Source organism: Stegostoma tigrinum, chromosome 12, assembly GCF_030684315.1.
Source record: "Stegostoma tigrinum isolate sSteTig4 chromosome 12, sSteTig4.hap1, whole genome shotgun sequence".
NCBI classification, from domain to species: domain Eukaryota; kingdom Metazoa; phylum Chordata; class Chondrichthyes; order Orectolobiformes; family Stegostomatidae; genus Stegostoma; species Stegostoma tigrinum.
In genome coordinates this window covers 12,981,904-13,004,062 of record NC_081365.1, presented here as the reverse complement: position 1 = coordinate 13,004,062, position 22,159 = coordinate 12,981,904, and the positions used below count along the sequence as shown (strand labels likewise).

Below are 22,159 nucleotides of genomic sequence, written 5' to 3'. Positions count from 1 at the left end.
TGAAATGGCTATGGGTGAGTGCGTTGCGGGGCGGTGTCGAAAATACTTATGTCAAAGGTGCATTTTTTAAAATTATTCATTTGTGGGATGTGGGCAGTGCTAGCTGATTTATTGCCTGTCCCTGGTTGCCCTTACCAAGGTGGTGGTGAGCTGTCTTCTGGAACTGTTGCAGTCCACCTGTTGTGGGTTGACCCATAATGCCATTTGGGAGGGAATTCCAGGACTTTTACCCAGCCACAGTAAAGGAACAGTGATATTTTTCCAAGTAAGGATGGTGAGTGGCTTGGAGGGAAACTTGAACATGGTGATGTTCCAATGTATCTGCTGCCCTTGTCCTCCTAGATGAGGAGTGATCATGGGTTTAGAAGCTGCTGTCTGAGGATCTTGATTGCAGAGGTCCTCAAAGTCTCCAGCAGGCATGGACTGCCTCAGTCTTTGATGACCAACTCTCCATTTTTGGCTCTCAGTGGAGTAGGTCTAGAGGTATTTGGACTATAGATGATTTGACTGAGCTGAAGAACCTGCGCATGTGGTGGTTGTTGATGAGTTGATAAGAGTCCTGCATTCTTTCCACCCACCATATGCTCTTTGTTGCACCTTAGCTTTCAGTTGTTTGTAAGCTTGTCTCCTCTCACGCAAGTTTTGGCGGAGCTGCAAGTTCAGGAACAGCTTGCATTTACAGTTGAGGAGATCCTGGATTTCCTTGTCAAGAAACCCAAGAGACACAGGTGCTTCCTATGGTGGCTTCTAGGTTGAAACAAGTGCAGTGGCTACTCTGTTACTCTAGCACATTCATTTTCTTGTCTTTGAATCCAACAACATTGATTGACACTGCAGGTGATCACAGAGGCTGCTTCTCTTCGTTGGATAACATTGCAGGCAATTCCCTGTCACTCTTCCTCCTCCAAGCTGGATGGCGCTGCAGGCGATTCCCAGTCACTCCTCCAAGCCGGGTGGCGCTGCAGGCGATTCCCGGTCATTCCTCCAAACCCGGGTGGCGCTGTGGCTGGAGTGCATTGGTCACTCCAGCCAGTCCTGAGAACTGGGGAAAAAGACACTGCAGCGCTTGATGGCAGTGTCGTCTGACGGAAAGCCGGATGGGGCTGGGGCGGGAAGGAGACTTCGCTAGGTGGCGGTGCCGAGCTGGCCTGGAATCTGGGGGAATGGACTGAGGCGGGACCGGCTTGGGATGGATGGGAGGGGGCGGTGCAGGTGTCGCGGCACAACATCAAACCTCGCTCGCACTTTGCTGGAGCCGTCAACTGAGTTAGGAGCTAAGGCAAGGTGTGATTTTCGCTAAGCGGGCAGCCAGAGAAAGAGATTTTAACGTCGTGGAATTTAAAGTCCGATCGAGTATCGCAAACGGAAAAGTGAAGCGACTATGATCCCGCACTTACCTTGTCGACGGAGGATGCTGTTGCTGGTGGCGGTGATCGCCCTACCCTCGCTGTGCCCGGCGCTGGAGGTAAAGGCGCCGGTGTATCCGCTTTCAAACCTGCGGGGAGAAGCAACGGTCACTTATATGAGGGGGATAGGCACGGGGTTTATGGCTTCCTGTTGCAGGGTGTGGAGGCGCGGGGCTTACTACCCATCCCCCCCCCCCCGGGTAGGGGAGGTTGTGGGGTTTACTGTCCCCTGTTGTAGGGGGGAGGGCGCGGGCGCGGGGTTTATTATCCCTGTTGGCAGGGGAGGTTGTGGGGTCTACCGTTCAGTGGCGCGGGGGCGGGGGGCGCGGGGTCTGCCGTTCCCTGGCGCAGGGATGGGGCGCGGGGTTTATTATCCCTGTTGGCAGGTGTGGTTGTGGGGTCTGCCGTTCCCCTGGCGCAGGGAGGGCGGTGGCGCGGGGTCCACCGTTCCCTGGCGCAGGGCTGGGGGGGGCGCGCGGGGTCGGCCGTTCCCTGGCGCGGGGGTGGGGGCGCGCGGGGTCCGCCGTTCCCTGGCGCGGGGCTGGGGGGGGGGGCGCGCGGGGTCCGCCGTTCCCTGGCGCGGGGCTGGGGGGCGGGGTTTATTGTCCCTGTTGGCAGGTAAGGTTGTGGGGTCTGCCGTTCCCCGTCGCAGGGATGGAGGGGGTCGCGGGGTCTGCCGTTCCCTGGCGCAGGGATGGGAGGGGCGCGGGGTTTATTGTCCCCGTTGGCAGGTGAGGCTGTGGGATTTGCCGTTCCCTGGTGCAGGGAGGTGGGGTGCGGGGGTTAGTGTCCCTGGGGGCAGGGTTTATTGCCCAGAAGGTAGTTGGTTGAGGATGGAGGTTCGCTGTCCCCGAGCGGGTTGGGGCTGAGATTCGCTCCCCCCCCCCCCGGGGGTTGTGGTCAGTGCAATCCCACACTTCGGGTTTCCCTAGGTTGGCTAATCCTGGATGTTGACTCTCGATCATTCCTTTCTCGTTCCCCTTTTTATTCACAGTCGGGTTCCTGCATTTTCTTTGTTTAGCTTGTTTCGGGTTCCTCTGTGTTTTCAATATTCTTGAATAGGTAATAGGAATAAATCGCTCCCCCCCCCCACACCAACTCTTTTTTTTCCTGTCTTTTGCTTCTCATCTCCGTGCCATTATTTTTATTATCCCCTTTTAAATTAATGTTTTAAATTTCTCACATCGGAAAGCTGTTGGCTGGATGCCCCCAAGAAGATGGCGCCTCTGCAGTGCGCAAACATCCTTTTGCTTGGGTTGTGCTTCAGTATTTTTTTTTAATTACACAAACGTAAAATCATTTTCAAGAAGATTGATTTGTTTTGCTGTTTGCGTTATTGACCGTTTTTGTTGCTGTAAAAATATATAGGTTGTGACATATCTCTGGGCAACATGTATTTAAAAATGGGAAAAGGCACATATGTTTAAAGGAGGAAAATCTGCCAGCAAAATGGAGTGGGTGACTCGAACCATCTAAATTCTGACTTATCACCTATCTAGGAATTTCCACATATAAGCCTCCTATATCCGTATGCCATTATTTATTCTGTCCCATGTCGTTTGTAAAATTATGCGCTTTTAGCTTTATTTGTGCCCTTTCTTTCACTGACCTTAACTTTGTCAGGTTTTATGTCTGCCCGTTCTGTGTCTCAATTTGGCCATCTGCCTGTATTTTTTAAATTTGGGCTCGAATCTCAGGTTCTTATCCTTGATATTTTGTCCCTTTATTTACCTTTATCCAATTGCCTGTTGCATCGTTGTAATCAGAGAAGCTTTAATTTGACAACCCAACTAAGAATTGGATCTATGGCTTTGTAATTGGGTTGATATTCTATAAACCTTCCAGATTTTCACTGATGTTTATTTTTCGATGATTTCTAAGCTTTGTGCTGTTTTAATGTGGGATCTTCCTTCATTTTAAAATTTGGCTCGGATGTAAATTCAATATAAAGTATTTGTCAAGATGTCAAGTTCTTCCACGTTATGGTAAACCTCAACACAGTATCAAAAGAACCATCAGTATTACCTTATGTCCATGATGAGGGTGACCAAAATTGCTAACCTGTTATAATGGCATTTTTGTGCTGTTTTGATTTGGGGGAAATATGTCTTCAATCATGAAAATTTCTGTTAGAGCTGATTTGTTTATCCTAATTTGCACTGAGGTATAAAAATATGGTGATCTGTCAAAAAAAATCAGCATTGCAAAGCAGATTGGCCATTCTGGTTCATACAGAGCTGTCTCCAGAATTTTGTTATGGAATTTATTACCATTACAACTTAGTAAACATTGCAAAGTAGATTGCATTTTGAAGTGCCCTTGGTATGTTCATAAGCTAATCTTGTTTAGGTCTGCGAGCATCTATTTCAGTATTGGTTGGTTCTCATCTTAGTGACTGTCTTAGATAATACATTGTGACTGTTTGACTAATGAAGAAAGCCACGTAAAAAACTTGTTTTCCGTTTTTTCACAATCTTACAAGGGTTTTTTTCTGAGAGAGTATATATGAAAAGAATGCTGCTTCATAGCTGTACTATTCTGGAGATAGTAGGAACTGCAGATGCTAGAGAATCTGAGATAACACAATGTGGAGTTGGATGAACACAGAAGACCAAGCAGCATCAGAGGAGCAGGAAGGCTGACATTTCGGGCCCAGACCCATCAGAAATGAAGAAGGTTCTTAAATGAAGGTTCTTCAGAAACTATTCTGGACGTTCTGTGCACAAATCAAGCTCAGTGTCTCCCAATTGTTTTTCAAAGGCCCCATGTTTTGTCATAAATCTTGGAACTGGAGTGATTCTAATGGGCTTTCTGCATGCAGTGGATCAGGAAAAGTGGAACACGGAAAACAAGCTGTCATCACGCCATCTATTCGTAGGCAGTAACGTTTTGTCAACTTTTTATGAGCATGAAGTTAGTGAGGTGGGTATGGGCACAGGTGGCAAGAACAGCACTTGTTGCCGTAGAGCTGAGTGGCCTGATATGCCAAGGTACAATTAAAAATGACCAAAAAGAAGTTGCTGGAAAAGCTCAGCAGGTCTGACAGCACGTGTGAAGACGTTTTGGGTCTGGTGACCCTTCCTCAGAACTGATGCAACTTCTGCTTTTGTTCCTGATTGACAGCATCCACGGTTCTTTCAGTTTTTAAATTATGATTCCAGAGTTAGGTAAATCTGACTGGGAACGAATGGCAGGTGGGTTTTTTGAGACCATTGATACATAACAAATCCTTGAATTTACAAAAAGGTGAGAACTATTTTCTGTTTCAAACCGCTTGAGTACATTTTCTAGTGTTCTCTTCCTGAGTCTCTTCAACTCCACAGGCCATCAGGTCAAATCCAAAAATGTAATGCATTCATCTGCAAAAGAATCTGTGTGCATTTCTGCTTTGCATGATTTAAAAGCTCGTTGAAGTGTGTTCTTACTTCATTCTTTAAAGATCAGAGAAGTTTACAAGTGGATTCCCTCGGCTATGCTGAATCCACAGCATTTCAGTCCAAATGCCCTTGGCAATTTCTGCAATCAGTATCAGTTATTAGAAGAAAGCAATCAACAGAGACTTATACTTCTGATAACTATCCAACCGTAGCCCTGTTCTGACCAATATTCATTGGCGGGTAGTTTTCAGTAAAGATTGAATCTTGCTTTCAAAGTCTGAGCTTGTATTTTCCTGTTTCCCTCTCTAACCCCCACCAAAGACATGCTCTCTCACTCTTGGCTCCTTTGTCATTTAAATCTATTAAAACATACATACAACGTCATATTTTGTCATAATTAATGTTTCACACTCAATGATGGTTCGTTGACTAAAAGACCTACTTTACAAATTTCATTGTATACCTATAAGCTTGTGGGCTTAAAAGATGCTGCCGACTATAGGTGTAAAGCAATTGACAGATTAGTATTTGCAAAGTTCTGAAAAGACAGAACAATACAGCGCAGAACAGGCCCTTCGGCCCTCGATGTTGCGCCGACCTGTGAACTAATCTAAGCCCCTCCCCCTACACTATCCCATCATTATCCATATGCTTATCCAAGGAAAACCCCTACACCCCCTCCCCATCCAGTTCTCTGTTTTTATCAAATCTAACCATCCCCACCTTTAATATTCAATGGTGTTACCATCATGGAAACCACAGCCACCCCCCCCCCCCCCCCGCCACGAGAGTTCTTTTTATCTTTTCCTTTTGCTTACAACAGTTAGAATGCACTTGAGACCTCTGCACAAAAATAAATTGAAAATTTTACTACTCAATCTTACTTTTTGTGAACAAAAAAAAAACAAGAAGCAGTATGATTGTGGACTGTATTAACGTTTGGTCCGTTGGCATTGAATTCTATCTTCATAATACTGTTACAAAGTACCAATGTTTGCTGATGGAGATCAAGGCAAAAGATGCCAAAGGTTCTGTTGTTCTCAGCTTTTACCATTTATTGACTAAAATGATTTATGTGCTGGTGCCCTTCTTAGCATGCGATAAGGTTAGAATAGCAACAAAATTCGAATAGCAACAAAACCTTGGATTGGCTCACTGTACTGGAGCATAGCAAGGTGGGGAGCATAAAAGATGAGAGAAATTGCAGAATAATAAACTTTTTAATGTTAAATCATTTTGGATTTTGCGTGAGAAATGCGTATATGCTGCATGACACATTTAAAATTACAGCCAGAAGTGCAGACTAAATCCAGATATAAAAAGCAAGATTTTGTTTGCTGCTGTATAGAACTTAAGAATTTTCAGCAGGATCCCAGTCTGATTATGTGCACAGACAGCAAAAGGCTATTAGTCTTTGAAGTTCAGCTTGAGTGATGTACAAAAGTTCGTACCTATAGAGTAATGTTCTTCGAGAAGACTGCTAATAGGTTTCTTTATTATTGGATTAGAGGTTATGGCAAGAATTTAGCACAGAAGGAATAGAGTGCTACTGCCCAGCTGTGGGAATGCTTTAGAGGAAGTCATCTTATCACCCTATTGAGTGTCATGGAACTGGGGAAAATCCCCTAGTGTTTTGTTTTAGGACAGTTGAGAATGATTACTGGTCGCCATTAGATGAGCTTTTCATTTCAGATATTTTTAATTGAACTCAAACTTTGCCATGGTGGGTTTGAAACACATTCGTAGAGCAGTTGACTGAGGCTCTGGATCATGAGCCCATTGCCACTATCATTGTGCCACAACTGTACCTCCTTTATTTAATAGATATCTACTATGAGTAAATAGTGATATGCAACAAATCAAATGCGATTGGCTTTTAAGAATTTTTTTTAACTAACGCACCATTAAAACAATTTTCTTCTGGTATGTTTCATCATTTTCCTTCGTTGTGTCAGCTAGTTTTCCCCCTTCCCTCATTTTGAAGGTTAAGCTGTTGTTATTCTGGGTTAGTTATTGGCTGTGCATTACTAGTCAAGAAGCCTTTTCCAATACTGTTGCAACTGGCTAGAAGTGGTGAATTGAGGGGTTAAATTGCTCCTATTCCTTTCCGTTCCCTTAGCTCTGTATCTGAATTGACAATTTGGTGCACTGGTGTCAGTTTTGTCTTGAACTGTTTGAAAGATTACTTAAGAATTTTGAAGTTGATTTGAGCAGTAACTCTTGATACCACACTTGGAGAGGTGACTACAAAGGAGCTTCAGTTGTGGCACAATGATAATGTCAAATGACTCAATTCCAGGCTTCAGTCAAGTGTTTGTGGATGTGTTTCAATCTCACTGTGGCAAAATTTAAATTCTGAAATTCAAAAAAATTCTGATATTAAAAGCTAGTCTAATGGTGACCAATGACCATTCTCAATTGTCCTGAAAAAAAAAGCTGGTTCGCTAATGCAGTTAAAAGAAAAAAATTCCCTGTCCTTGGCTGGTATTGTCTACGTGTAACTCCTGATCCATAATATGACATAGCAAGCCACTCAGTTGTATCAAAACTGTTGCAAACCCTAAATCAATGAATGAAGCTGGACAGACCAACAGTCATGAACCAAGGCATCAGACATGACAGTGTCAAACCAAGCCCTATCAATTCTGCATAAACCTCCTAAGTAGCATCAGGGAATTTGTCGAATTATCCTACAGACTAGTCCAGCAAAGGCTAACATTGTAAGTTATGAATTGGTGACAATTCCCATGTCCCATCTCATCCCTGACTGTGTCCAGAGCCATTGACAGGACAGAGCAAGCAAAAGTTGTGCCACAGTGGTATTCAGTCAGGCCGTGAGAGTCGTCGACATTCTTTTATTCTTTATTCATTCACAGGATGTGGGCATCGCTGGCTAGGCAGCATTTATTGCCTATCCCCCTATTTGCCCCAAGGGCAGTTAAGAGTCAACCACATTGTTGTGGGTCTGGACTCAAATGTAGGCTAGATCAGGTAAGGATGGCAGTTTCCTTCCCTAAAGGGCATTAGTGAAGCAAACAGGCTTTTCCGACAATCAAAAATGGATTCATGGTCATCATTAGTTTTGTAATTCCAGATGTCTATTGACTTCAAAATCCAGCATCTGCTGTGGCAGGATTTGAACCCAGCTCCCCAGAACATTGTCCGGGTGTCTGGATAGACAGTCCAGTGATAATACCACTCATTGCCTTCCCCATTGACTCAGTCCCAAGATGTCTCGTGGCATAAAGTCAAACGGGGGCAAGGAAACCTGATTACCACCACTGCTTCATGTTGGCTGATGATTCAGTGTTTCCTTCATGTTAAAGGACACTGGGAGGAAGCATTGGGGGTGACAAGGTCGCAGTGTAAAATGAGAGTTAATTCAATGTCTGCCATCACAAATGGCTTGGTATTGAATGAGGTAGCTGAATCTAAAGAATTCAGCTGCTATATTGTGTATAGGCTAGTGGAGAGGGAGCCAAGAAAAGGGAAGAAATTGAACTCTGTCTCACCAACTTGTTTCAGAAGTGTTATTTGGTCAAGATTCTGGAATTTCCTCCCTAATGACATTGTGGGTCTGCTGATAGCACGTGGACTTCAGTGGTTCAAGGAGGTAGCTCACCACCACTTTCTCAATGACAACTAAGAATAGGAAATAAATGCTGGCCCAGCTGGCAATGTCCACATCACATGAGTGAATAAAAATGCTGGGTTGAATCTGCCCAATTTACCATCCTATTTGTCTACTCATAGTCAGCAGAGTGCTCCAAGGGTTGTTGACTACTATTACTTACCGCTCGCAAAGAGAGAGAACCTGCTCACAAGTTTTAGTTCCACCAGATTGCTTGCCTCCTGCCTCCATTACAGACTTAGTCCAAACACTGAGAAAAGAGCCAAACTTGATTTGAGGTGAAAGTGATTTGTCATAGTCATACAGCACAGAAACAGACCCTTCAGTCCAACTCATCCGTGCCAACCAGTCATCCCAATCTGGCCTTGTCCCATTTGTCGGCAATTGGCCCATAGCCCTCTGAATGCTTTCTATTCATTTCCCAACCAGGTGTCTTGATGTTGCAATTGTGCCTGCCTCCACCAGTTCCTCTGGCAGGTCATTCAATATGTGCACCTCCTTTTGTGTAAAAAAGCTAAGCCTCAGACCCTGCATAAGTCTTTCCCCTTTCACCTTAAACCTATGACCTCCTAGTTTTGGACTCCCCCACCGTCCTAGACATCAAGACAGCATTTGACCAAGTATGGCATCAAGGAACCCAAGCAAAACTGAAATCAGTGCAAATTGGGTTACTGTCCACTGGTTGGAGTTGTGTTATGACCAAAGCTGAAGAATTGCACTGTATCTTTCTTCATTCCCACTATTCCACAGACCATAACCTAAATTTTAAATGATTTGTGTAGTTACCAATAAGCCAATTTTATTTGTATAGTTTCATGTTTGTAATAAATTACAAAATGATTGATTTATTGAGGAATGGAGACTTAATTGGCAAAGATGTAAAGCTAGTTAACACCAATTTGAAATATGCAAGTGTAAATCTCAGCTCCTCCTTTCTGATTATCCCAAAACTGCCCATTCAAACCAGGAAAGGAAAGAATACTGATTTATTTTTGGGATAAAGAAAGATTTTGCCAATGATGGTTAGTTCTCAAAGCAAAAAATGTAAGATACCGAAACCTCAGATGTCTGTTAGCCAGACGCCGGTCTGTACATGCCAGAATGCCATCAAGCATAGGCAGTTGCCTGTGTGATCTTTGTAAATTTAGCTTCCTTAGAACACAGTATCAAGGATTCTTGCAGATGCTGTGCAAAAGAACAATCAGGATTCATGTGGGATTTCATGATGATTCTTCCAGAAACTGGAGAGCTAAACTGAGAATCTCCTTTTCTTCAGGTTGGGCACCAACTATCTCAAACAAAATCTGAAGCACTAACTGAAACATTACAATCATTAACCCAAACAGGTAGTCTGTAGTAAAAAGCAGTTGTCATGAAATGTGGGACACCCAAGGAATTTCTTTTGAGAAAACTGTTCCAATGTTGTTTCAATACTTTTTTCTTTAATCAGAAGGTATATACAATTTCTCAACCAAGTGCCAAGCAATAAGTCAGAGTCTCACCACGCCACTTGAAGTTCAGCGACATTGTCGTCACTGAATCCCCGCCATCAATCTGTTTGGGATTGCCAGAAACTGAACTGGATCAACCATATCAATATTATGGCTACAAGATCAGAGGCTAGGTATTCTGCCGGAAGTAACACTCACCTTTTGTTTTCCCCTTTGCTGGTCTACCAGCTACTAGGCACGTGTCAGGAGTATGATGGAATATTCTCCACTTTCTCAAACAACACTTTAAAGCTTGAAACCACCCAGAACAGGGCAATGTTCTTGTATTCATTTGTGGTATGTGGGTGTCACTGCCTGGCCAGCATTTCCTGTCCATCCTTAGTTGCTGTACATGATAGGCAATGCAGGCACCACCTTCAATGTTCACTTCTTTCACCACCAATTTGGTACCATTAACAAGATGCACTACACTATCTCACTGAGGTTCCTTTAACGTTACCTTCCAAATCTGAGACATCTATCATTTAGAAGGGTAAGGGAAGCAGATTTGTGGGAATGTCACCACCAACAAGATTTTCTCTGAACCATAGACCTCACTAGATCTATATTGCCTTACTATTGCTAGGTCAGATTCATAGAACACTCTTCCTAACAGCACTTTGTGTGGACCTATACCCATTTGACTGTAGTAGTTCAGAAAGGCAGCTCACAACCTTCTCCAAAGTGAGGGGATGGCAGTGATGACTATATTTTATGGGTTTTTTAAAAAACATTGTCTAAATGTACTATCGAAGCATTTTAGAAGTTAACTTCATTAATTTTATCTACATCGCATGGTCATGTACCTGTGAAGTTATTTGGTGAGGTGAATAATCTGTCTAACTATTCACGTGATAAAATGATCTGGAGCTTACTTGATTTATTTCAAAATGGTTTCATTACAAATTTAGAAAAGATACGTAACCATGTCTCGCCCTTGACAGAATCCAAACCTTCCTAAAGGAATTTTTCATTTTGCATGTGAATTCAACACTAATAAACAGCTTGGTGAAGTTTCATACTATTGGCTAAAATCAGTAGCTTATTCTCATATGTCTATATTTTCATGAGCAAATTGATCCATAGAGCTTGTGTGGCATTAAAGCAGGGATGATTCTTTCTGTCATTGTGATGGCTGTTTGTTAATCGCAGTGCATATATCTGTGGCCTCATTTAGTCATACTGCCTTTTCTGGCAGTATAATAGGAACCTTTCTACACCTCTGTCACAAGATCTGTATAAATCTGGCTACTGGCTCCTAATCCGCTGCACTTAAGCATGCATTTTGCAGAGGAAAGCTTTTGTATTGTGTTATGATAATAGTCAACTCAACATTTTGAGTTGTTGCTTCTAATCACCGACGGACATATTTTCCAAACATTTTACTTTATTCTGTCAGGATGCACATTACTCTTTGTATGCAAACTAACTAGTGGTGGGCTTCAGCTGTCGCAGGTTTCTTTCACTATCTAAAACTTGAGGTGGGTGACATTATGACAGTGCAAGCCTTCTAAGTTAGGAATATGATCCTTGTTTGAGGCTTATTGTGCAAGGCCTTGCTGTCCTTATTGGTTTGGGATCAGCTTTTACATCCATGCTTAAGGCTTAGTATTGCATAGGTTTGCAGAATGCTTCATTGAAACAAATATAGATTTAGAGTACATCACTTGCCCAATGACTAATGCTGATAATGATCAACGTCCAGTGGCCACCATTAAGCATTGGTGCTTGCAATTAGGAAATGTAGTGATGGTGCAGTCAGAATGACTTCTGATATGTAATTTGCATGGCTTGGGAACTATGCGGAATCTTTTGTAAATGCTAGCCTATCAGACTCTAAATTATACAATTCACTAGTCACTCGGGCTGCTGAAAATGCAACTCCAGTCATGAGTGTCAATTTTAAATATCTTGTGTTCATCTCTACCCAAGTGTCATTTATATAGCGTTGGAAAAGATAGAGGAGATTTGGCAGGATGTTGCCTGGAATGGAGGGATGGTCTTACGAGGAAAGGTTGACAGAGCTAGGGCTTTTCTCTTTCGCGTAACAAAGGATGAGAGGTGACTTGATAGAGGTATACAAAATGATCAGTGGTATAGATAGAGCGGGCAGCCAAAGACTTTTTCCTAGGGTGGAGGTAGCTATTACGAGGGGGCATAGTATTAAAGTGACTAGAGATAGATATAGGGGAGACGTCAGGTAGATTCGTTACTCACATAGCAGTTGGGGCATGGAATGCATTGCTGGAGACAGTAGTAGAGTCGGCAGATATTAGATAGGCATATGGATGATAGTATAAGGTAGGGGTGGAGGTTAAATAGACCTTAGGATTAGGGTAAAAGTTCGGCACAACATCGTGAGCTGAAGGGCCTATACTGTGCTGTACTCTTCTATGTTCTGTCTAATTCTGATATGTGTGTTAAGAAACTGTCTGCATTTGAGAAATTTTGACATCTTTGGGCAATGCCACAAAGTCCAGATGGCATCCATTAACATAAAACCTTAAAGGTATCATCTTTTTCCTGTCATTCATCTTTTTCACCTTCAAAGCAACAGTGTAATCACTACTGTGATAAATGTCAAATTCTTATGTACATCACCAATATATCAGCAAATCAACTGGCAGGATCGGTATTCCAATATTGGTGCCTGGTCTCAAGCCAGTATCAAGGAATTTGAACGCGCTAAGCAGTAAATCAGAACTTTCTCCAACTTCAGGATAGTAGGGACTGCAGATGCTGGAGAATCTGAGATAACAGGTTGTAGAACTAGATGAACACAGCAGGCCAAACAGCATCAGAGGAAAAGGAAAGCTGACGTTTTGGGCCTAGACCCTACTTCAGAAAAAAATTTTTTAAAGGCTACGTTTATTGCAACCACAGCTGCAGGGTGTATGCTCACCTTCCATGCTGTCACAATAACTGGGATGTTAGTGCCTGCAACATGGCCCGAAACGTCAGCTTTCTTGCTCCTCTGCTGTGTTCATCCAACTCTACACCTTGTTTTCTCCAACTTTAGTTGTGTGATGTTATTTGGTACAGTGATCCTTTTGTATTGGTGACATTGACCTTTCAGTATTCTAGCTGTGAAGATGACAACCTAAAATTAAATACAGGCCTCTTTCAGTGTGTGCGTGTGAAGGGATGTTTTGCAGAGGAGAGGATCAATGTGGAAGGCAGCAGGGTTTTGCATCACTGAGCATAAATGGTGGACAGCCAGTTTATCAAAGGGCTGCTTCCAAGCTTCATTGGATAGTCCACATCATCCACATGCCTAACATGACTTCCAAAACAAGGTCTCAACTCTGACCACCTAACACAGGCCAGAAGGGCAGATGAAATACTTCAAGGTTGACCTCCCAAGGCGGTCTAAAGAAAGATAATATCCACACTAATGTATGGCGCACTCTGCCGATACTGCAGAAGAAACACTTTCAAAGAATCCAACTATCTTGTACAATTCTGACAGGCCCAGAAGTATGCTACACACAAACAGTAGAAAATCATCCAAAAACCCAAGCATCCTACCCACTTGCTGCTTAAAACTCCACCTACCACAACTAGTAGGGTATACAGATCCATCGTTGGATTCAACAATTTGACTGGAAGAACGCCACAGTCATTCTTGAGGGACTGTCTAGGAAGGAAAAGAAGAATTGCTGACTTAATCTTGGCTGTGCAGGCCATGGGAAATGAGCAATTCGATGCTATCTGCTTTGAGGTGCTTTGATCATGAAAGGTTACAACTTCAGAAAATTTATATTTTTATTAGTTACAAAAATGTAATGCGCTGTTTCTTGGCATGTTTAACTTATTTTGTATTCTGTCATCCATAGAATATGTTGACTAAAAGTGTAGAGACTGTATTTGTGTTGGATTGAAGTGGAGCAGTTTGAGACTTGGAAATGGTTCATTTAAAGTGGAATTGTTTTGGTAAATCTTATGGAGAAGATAGAACTGTCAGATTGTATGAAAGAGGAAAGTGTCCTTTGGAAATGCGGTAGTCTGGTAATCTGTAAAATGGATACACTAAGCAAAACATAGGATTTTCTGACAACTAGGCTGGTCCTTAATCAGTCTGTAACTGATGATCATGTTTCAAGCATGATGGATTCTCAGTGCTGCACTTTGTACATTTTAAAAATATTTGGATAGGTTCATGAAAAGGAAATGTTTAGAGGGATATGGGCCAAACACAGGCAAATGGGACGAGTGGACCCAAGGGTCTGTTTCAGTGCAGTATGACTCTATGATTTAAAAAAAAATCTGCCCAAGGCTTTTTTTTTCAGCAGTGCCTGAAAGATTATTTCTCTTTTGTGCATTAGTGGTGTTCCATCTTTCTGATTTGACTTCAGAATATTTAGTTTCGGAATAAATTGAGTCTATCTTGGCTTTGTGAACCTTGTATCTGAAATGGATTAAACTAGGTAAATTATTGCTTTGGATAGTACAGGCAACCATACAGAATAACAACTGAAAGAACTGCGAATGCTGTAGATCAGGAACAAAAACAGGTTGCTGGAAAAACTCAGCAGGTCTGGCAGCGTCTGTGAAGAAAATATCAAGCGTTAATGTTTCAGGTCTGGTGACACTTTTGTTTTAATTAAAACAAATCTTTCCTTTGGATCAAAGGAACAAACAATTTTCCCAAGTTGCCAATCATCCTCTTTCAAATGTATCCTTTTTAGTAAAAGTTAGGAGGCACTTCATATGCATAAATTAACATTAGAAATTAAATAACACATGGGAATAGCTATTAATAAAGGCTGCTGAATTTTCCCTCACCATGCCCAAGCTTTACCCCATTAATAGGGTATAGAATATTTACCTGCTTTATCAAATTGACAGGCCAACGAAAACTGCAGTGACATTAGTTGAGGTTGTGGCCCAGGTTTTTTGCGTGTTTTCCATTTTGCAGTTTGTGCAGTGTACGTGGTGTGTTCCTTTGAACTCAGGATGGGGGAAGTATTGGAGTGTTGCAGGTTTGCTTCAGAAATTGTTCTTCTGTTAATTTTTCATCTTATTACAACTGTTTCCATTTTAAGATTGCTGTGTAAATTCAAGTTAGTTTCTGAAAATTTGTTACTTGAATTCTAAACACAAATGCATCAATTCAGAATATCTTTCAGTATTTTTAGCCCCTACTGCATCAGTGTTTCAGACCGAATTTAGGCTCTGAATGTCAGGATCATATTCTCAACTTTGAGCTAATTTTAAATCCTGTTGAATATAAAAGTACAGCAGACTGATCACAGAATATAAATGGAACACTTTTAAATCCTTTACATGTAAATTCACGATAATAAGGGAGTCCATTTGTGATTATAAATTCGTCTAATCCCTAAAATGTTATCCCTGATACGGTACTAGTATTGTAACTTTATGGATTAGGATAGCTGCATCCATAAGAGCAATTAGATTGTTGTAAAGCATTTTGCCAGATAGCACATATTAATGTTCTAGGCTGTGTTGGAAGGTGTCGCATGACCGAGCACGGATAAGTGAATCTGAAATGTGAGTTGAGATATTTGCTGGGCTTGCATACTTCAGAGTTATTGGATTGTCATAAAGCATTTTGTCAACCCTCGTGTTACCCTCATTTAAGTCCTCATTTAAGATTCATTAATTGTGCAGGATAAAAGCTTTTAAGTATGATAGTCAGCAATAGAGAAATCGAAAAGAGAGAGACTTATCCTTCCATACTTAGAAGCTAATGGATAGATAATTTGTTGGACTGATGCAGGTTTTATGAGAGCCGCCATTTGATACATTAGTTAATTAAGGTTGTCTGTTTTCTGTTCTTGAATGGACCTCTAGGGAAAAGCCATTTGGATTAACGTATTTGTTACTTTCTTCCCAATTTAAACTCTTGAATGATATGGTTGAGGTTTAGATTTGCGTTTCATTAGGGTAAGTATGTCCTGTTGCTCTATAGTTAGGTCAGTAATGAATTGTGCTATCTAGTCCTTTGAAGTTTGTTTCAATCATCTGGTATTTCCATTCCAGCCTTTGGGTATCCATAAACAAAGAATAGGTAGATTTGCTTTGGCTCTTGCCATTTTCATGCAGGAGATGTAGTTTGTACGGGACATTGAGGCCTCTTGTGGAATACTGTGTCCAATTCTGGTTGTCCAATTAGTGGAAGGATATTTGAAGGCTGGAGAGGGCTCAGAAGAGATTTACCAGGATGTTGTCAGGTATGGAATGTTTGAGTTGCAAAAAAGGCTAGGATTTTTTCCTTTGGGGGCGTAGGAGATTGAGAGCCTTTTATAAAATAATAAGGGGTATAGACTGGCTTAATAGGAGTTGTCTTTTCCTGAGGATGTGGGATTTTAAGACTAGTGGGCACATTTTTAAGTTGAGAGGGGAGAAAGGAGACTTTTATTAAGGGTGGTTCATGCGTAGAAGGAACTTCCTGATGAAGTAGTGGATGTGAGTACAATTGCATCACAGAATCATAGAATCTCTACAGTGTGGAAACAGGCCCTTCGGCCCAACAATTCCATACCGACCCTTAGAGCATCCCACCCAGACCCATCCCTGTATAACCCACCTAATCTACACCTTGAAGACTACGGGCAATTTAGCATGGCTAATCCACCTAGCCTGCACATCCTTGGATTGTGAGAGGAATCTGGAGCACCCGGAGGAAACCCACGCAGACACAGGGAGAATATGCAGACTCCACACAGACAGTCGCCTGAGGCTGGAATTGAACCTGGATTCCTGTCACTGTGAGGCTGCAGTGCTAACTACTGAGCCACCGATTTGGATAAGCGAGAGAGTTGGAAAGATTTAGAGGGAATATGGGTCAGGAGGGGCAGATGGGACTAGATGGGATTGTATTCGGCATGGACTGGTTGGACCAAAGGGTCTGTTTCTGTGCTCTATGACTCTATACCATTGTAAACTGGAGACTTCCAAATTGCATTCTCTATGAAAAATGAATAAGAAAATTACCACTGTATGCATTTGTGTGTTTTAGTAGCCATTAAAGAAGTGCAATGCACAAATTTGTTACAAAATGTATGGGAAGAATAGGTTAGCTTAAAAAATAATTTGAAATGTACAGCCTAAAACAGAAAAATTCTGCTTTCATCCTTTATAAATACCACATCATACTTTTCATATAGCAGTAAGCTTTGCTACAAAATTGAATCTGCTTTCATGCAGGATTGTTCATGCATCTTGTAAGAATCAGAATAAATAGACTGAATTTTACATTAGCTTCTTGCCAGTCATTATTTATGCTGAAATGTTGGATGTGAATAGAGTATTCTGTCTTAAAATAAATTGTGCTTTCTCTGTTATGTTTGAATCTTCTTCAATCTAGAGACCTTGATGTATACATAAGTATAGCTAGCATATATGTCCTTAATACTGACCCCTAGCAGAAGATTCTGTAATTGGATTGACTTTGCTAATATCTCTAATTATAAATAGGAATTACTGCTCATCTTAAATTATAGGAATTGAATACAGTCTTATCATTCAGTACATCCTCATAATAAACATTTATTACTTGCATCCTTCAAAAGTTCATATTGATCCTTGGATCACTGCAATAGGTGAGCTTGTTCCTATTTTAAACTAGCTGTTAGCTGGCAGTGAGAACAAAATGTATAATTTTCTCACGCAATTTGTCAGTCTTTGGTTAACCTCCACTCTTTTCATAATTGATATTGTCTGTCAGGGTAAGCCTGGAAACCCTTGTAATCATTGCCTCATTCTAATTGAATTTCTCATCTTTTTGAGAAATGCGATCTTTTGTTTGAAGTGGAGTTGAAAAAAAGTCCTTCATTGTGCGTCCTCTTGCATCAAGATCAGAAACCTGTATTTTGGCAAAGCAGGTATGCAAGGATCTCGTTACCTTGTTTGCCCAGATCTAAATCCCCTCTGAGGAATGGTTGGGCTATCTATTGCAAGATCAAAGATATGTACTGTACAGATTTGGCTGAAACAAATCATTAATTGAATCAGTTATAGAGGCTACACGGCAGGAAATATTTTGAAGTGCACTAACTTCAATCCCAGGGAAAGGTCAGGATTCTATTGGTAAATAAGACCACTATTATTTAAAAGTTCTTCTGTCTATGACTATTTCTTAGCGGGGGTAAAAATGAATGTGAACTTAGCTTGTCGAGTGTTATGGTTTTGGGGGTGGGGCAGACATGCAAGAAAGTGGAGTGGAAGTCACTATCAGATTACCCATGATTTTATGAATTATGTTTCAGCTTCACGGTCTGAACAGCCTACTCATGCCCCTGTTTTTAAGATTTTATGCTGCATCAGCCCTCTTAGTCAAGTGCAAATATTGACAAGCTCTATACACCCTACTTCAGCTATTCTTCCACACTTGAATTGTAATCAACCATTACATTTGTTAAATTGCTGATACCAAGAAGTCACTAAATGGCTGGGATGATAATTTGTTTTTAAAATGGCATGTAACTAATGCTGTTTGCAAAAGGTGCTCAAAGATAGCTAAAGTATAACAAGCATTTACCTGCAGTATTTTAGCTATTCAGACATCATGGAATCAGTATGTACAACAAGTCAGATCTGAAAACTTGTTCTTTGTTTTGAATAAGCAGTGAGATATGCGTATATCATCTTTTAGTGTTGTTTAAAAAAAGCCCACAAATAAATTCAGCACTTTTTTTTGTCTTTAAATTATGATTGTGCTTTTGTTGAAATCTGGAGATAATTGAGTTGGTCAATTTGCTTCTTGTTGAGGTTGAGTGATGGGCATGTGAAATAATAAACTTGCTCAGCGCCTTTGAATACTTTTTTAAGCATTTACATTGATTATATTACCTTATAATGTAACTTCTAATCAATTTCAGTCACTTAACTCTCACATCCATGGAGCTCATTTTGTTTGGAGTTAAGATCCTAGTTTTCGTGTAAATAATGCAGTTGCAGTATAAAATTGATTATATTATGATCGCTGTTCCCCAGAGGCTCTATAACCACAAGGTTATTCGTTAACTCTGAGCAGAGCAAATTAATGTTTATTTGCGTTTATAGTGTTGTGACCAGAATATCTCTCTGAAATGCTGCTGATTCACATCCTTAACATTCTTCTAAAGCTGAAAGTAACACTGCAAAACTTTCTTAAATGATGTTACTTTTAGTTGATTAGACCCTTGATGTATTATGATTTAATTTGTTGCTTTTGAGGTCATCCTTCCCAATCTATCAATTGACAATTTTCAGTCATACATTGCCCCACATTTACTAAGATTATTAGCGTCTTTCTCTTCCTCATTTGAAGGATTAGATTCTGTAAGTAAAGCCCCTTACACATTTCACAAGGTTGCCAAACTGCTTAAGCATAAGTTCACTGTACAATACAATACAATATGCAATATATATTAATACTTTAGAATTAACACATGGTAAATATGAATTAACAGACAAATGACAATATATGCTGAATGCCAATTCTGATGAATCCTGTGGATTTGACAGCAATGCACTGAGGCGCTGATAATCAGAGGATGGAAAAATCTTATTAACAACCTGTCTTCCTCTTGAGGTTTTCAGCTCTTTACATCCAAAAGCCAGCCCCTGAGCATTCCATATAAGGCTTTGGATTGCCCACAAACCTGCTCACCTCCATTGGTTCAGTCTCTTCTGGAGCTGTAATCTCAAGTTCCAAGGTTGTATTCCAGCACTAATTCCCAGGCATACTCCCAGCTCATTTGTCACTATGAGCAGGACATCACTCCTTAAAAGGGTACCTTTGCCCAGCCAGCAGCATGCAGCCAATGACCTTTTGCCTCATCAGCTCCTGATGACTTCTTCTGAGTCTCAACTGCACTTGAGTGTGTCCTGGGCATTTCCTGAGCTCTAATTATGACTCTTGGCTGGATTTGATTGCTCCCAGGACTTCTCTGAGCTTTCACTATCCCAAGCCAGCTAATAGCAGTTTTTATTGGCCTTTGGGCTGAATCCTTCTGGTTTTATGCCAGTAGTCTCTTCTATACCATGGGACTCCCCATCATGGATTCCATGGTTTTACTTTTTGCACCATTCTATCACTCAGATGCGCTGTTTGCTTAAAATGCACAGGCCTTCCACCCATAAATGATAAATCTTGAACAGGTCATGTGGAGTCTGTGATAGTGGTGTGCTCCACATGTGCTCTGGACCACTCAAGAGCAAAGATCTTTCTAGAACCTAAAAAATGATAACCTTGTGTTTCAGAACTAGCTGAATTGTTTCTGGCATTTCTTTTGGCAATTCTCCGTTGCCAAAGTGGGGAGAATTAAAAACTGGTGGTTTGCTGTGTGTTAATAAGGCATGCATGACCTCTCTGTGATCTCGACTCAGTTGTGGTTAATCGAGTGAAATTGGTATTTCTGCCAGGTCAACAACAACCTGCCTTTTATCTCTGATGTAATGACTGCACTTAGTGGTGGAAACAACTCTATTTCACATGCAAAAGGTTAGTTTACTGTGATTGTTCAAGTGGCAGCTTTCACTTGGCTTTCTTACTCGGCCTTCCTAGTGCAGTTAATGAGTAGCAGACACAGAAATGTACTTTGATCTATAATTTTACAGTACTTTTTAAGAATTTATTTAAGGGGTTCCTGTGAGTAAAAAAATTGTTTTAATGCCTGCATGATTGAGCTACTGTGTACATAGAAGCAGTACTTCATCACGTGTCTTATGGGGAACATATTTGATTTTATTTTTTAAGTTTTTTTTATTTATTGTCACATGTATTTTGTTACATAGTGTTGCCACTCTCCAATGACATCTTAAAACACAAAAATAAACATAGAACTTAAAGGAGGAAAAATAAAGCAAAAGTGTTCATCATAGATTCAGCTGATCATTATATTTTCCTTACTCTCTTCTTCAGTCCTTTGTTCTTAACATCGCATTTTGCTGTTTCCGTATGGCTGGTACCAACTTTATTCTGAATTTTCGTATGTTCAGATACAAAGCCTTTAGGGTTTGTTCCATTTATCAAATGTTCCTACTCTGATATGACTCCTTGGTGCAATGTGACATTCGTACATTCTGTCCCTCCCTTTTATCCTCTGGTAACATCACCCTCATCTCTAACCTGACCACCTGCCTTTTCCTTTTAAATTTGATTTTCTAATCTTCTTGCAACTGAGCTGTCCCACTTCAACTATTTAGTTTACAGCCTAATCTACAGCCCAGTAATGCGATTTGTCAGGACCCTGGCCCCAGCATGATTCAGGTGGAGCCCGTCCCATCGGAACAGCTCCCTCCTTCCCTTGTAGTCCCATGAATTTAACCAATTCTCCCTCCATAATCTTTAAGCCGTGCATTTATCTTATTGGCCTTCTGCAAGTTAACTGGTGGCTGAGGTGGTAATCCAGAGGTTATTATACCTTCTTTGGTTCTGCTTTAGAAATTAGCCTTTAGCCGCTCATGTACCCTTGGAAGAACCTTTTCCCTTGTGCTGCCTATATTGTTGGTACCTGTATAGGCCGCGACAAACGGATCTTGTTCCTCTGTAGCCCATGCAGCACTGCCTGAAGAATTTATGGGCAATATCTTTATTTAAACTTTCTTCTCTTGGTCTTAGTAATATGCTTCCAGAATTCTGCTTGTTCTGCATTTTCTGTTGTGATTAGAAGATAAATAACAGCAGCCCAGTAGCGCTCAATATCATCTCGATTTGTTTTTTCCCCCTCCTGCCATGCGTCAAGCAGTTTGGCTTGTGCTTTGCTTCGCCACAAAGCTGACACTTGGAATTTGAGAGAATGGCATCCCTTCATTTTGTGTTTTCTGATTTAACTTGTCAGTACATTGTATCACATGGAAAAGAACAGTTTATTCAGTTACAGGGGAGATCAGGTATGATGCCTGTCCTGAACGCCAATAAAATGAGTTGCACGACTTTTCACCTTTGCTAATGATGAGGGTTAGCCTATAGTCAGAAATTGCTCCTGTCTTGAGCAAGAGCTGGAGAAGGTGATGGCCCACTGGTATTATCACTGGACTGTTCAGAGACCCAGATAACATTCTGAGGACCCGGATTCTGCCGTTGCAGATGACGAAATTTGAATTCAATAAAATATCCGGAATTAAGAATCTTTTGATGACCATGAATCCATTGTTGATTGATTGTCAGGAAAACTCCATCTGGTTAACTGAAATCCTTTAGGGAGGGAAACTGCCAACTACCTGATCTGGCCTCCGTGTGATTCCAGACTCTCAGCCATGTGGTTGACTCTGAACTGCCTTGTGGGCAATTATGGATGGGCA

General features: G+C 41.3%; 1 protein-coding gene across 4 annotated transcripts in view; it reads left to right on the top strand.

Annotated features, from left to right (window-relative positions):
* Nucleotides 1-1,194: 1,194 nt before the first annotated feature.
* The window catches only part of LOC125457121 (amyloid-beta precursor protein-like), a 163,806-nt gene continuing 142,841 nt past the window's right edge, over nt 1,195-22,159 (top strand). For 3 of the 4 annotated variants that reach the window (XM_048540889.2, XM_048540888.2, XM_048540885.2), the window contains exon 1: nt 1,196-1,465. In XM_048540889.2, coding sequence (XP_048396846.1) covers nt 1,382-1,465 — 84 coding nt within the window. In that variant the 5' untranslated portion in view covers nt 1,196-1,381. Of the gene's footprint in view, nt 1,466-22,159 lie in introns of all 4 variants that reach the window. The other variant, XM_048540886.2, reaches the window with a different exon arrangement.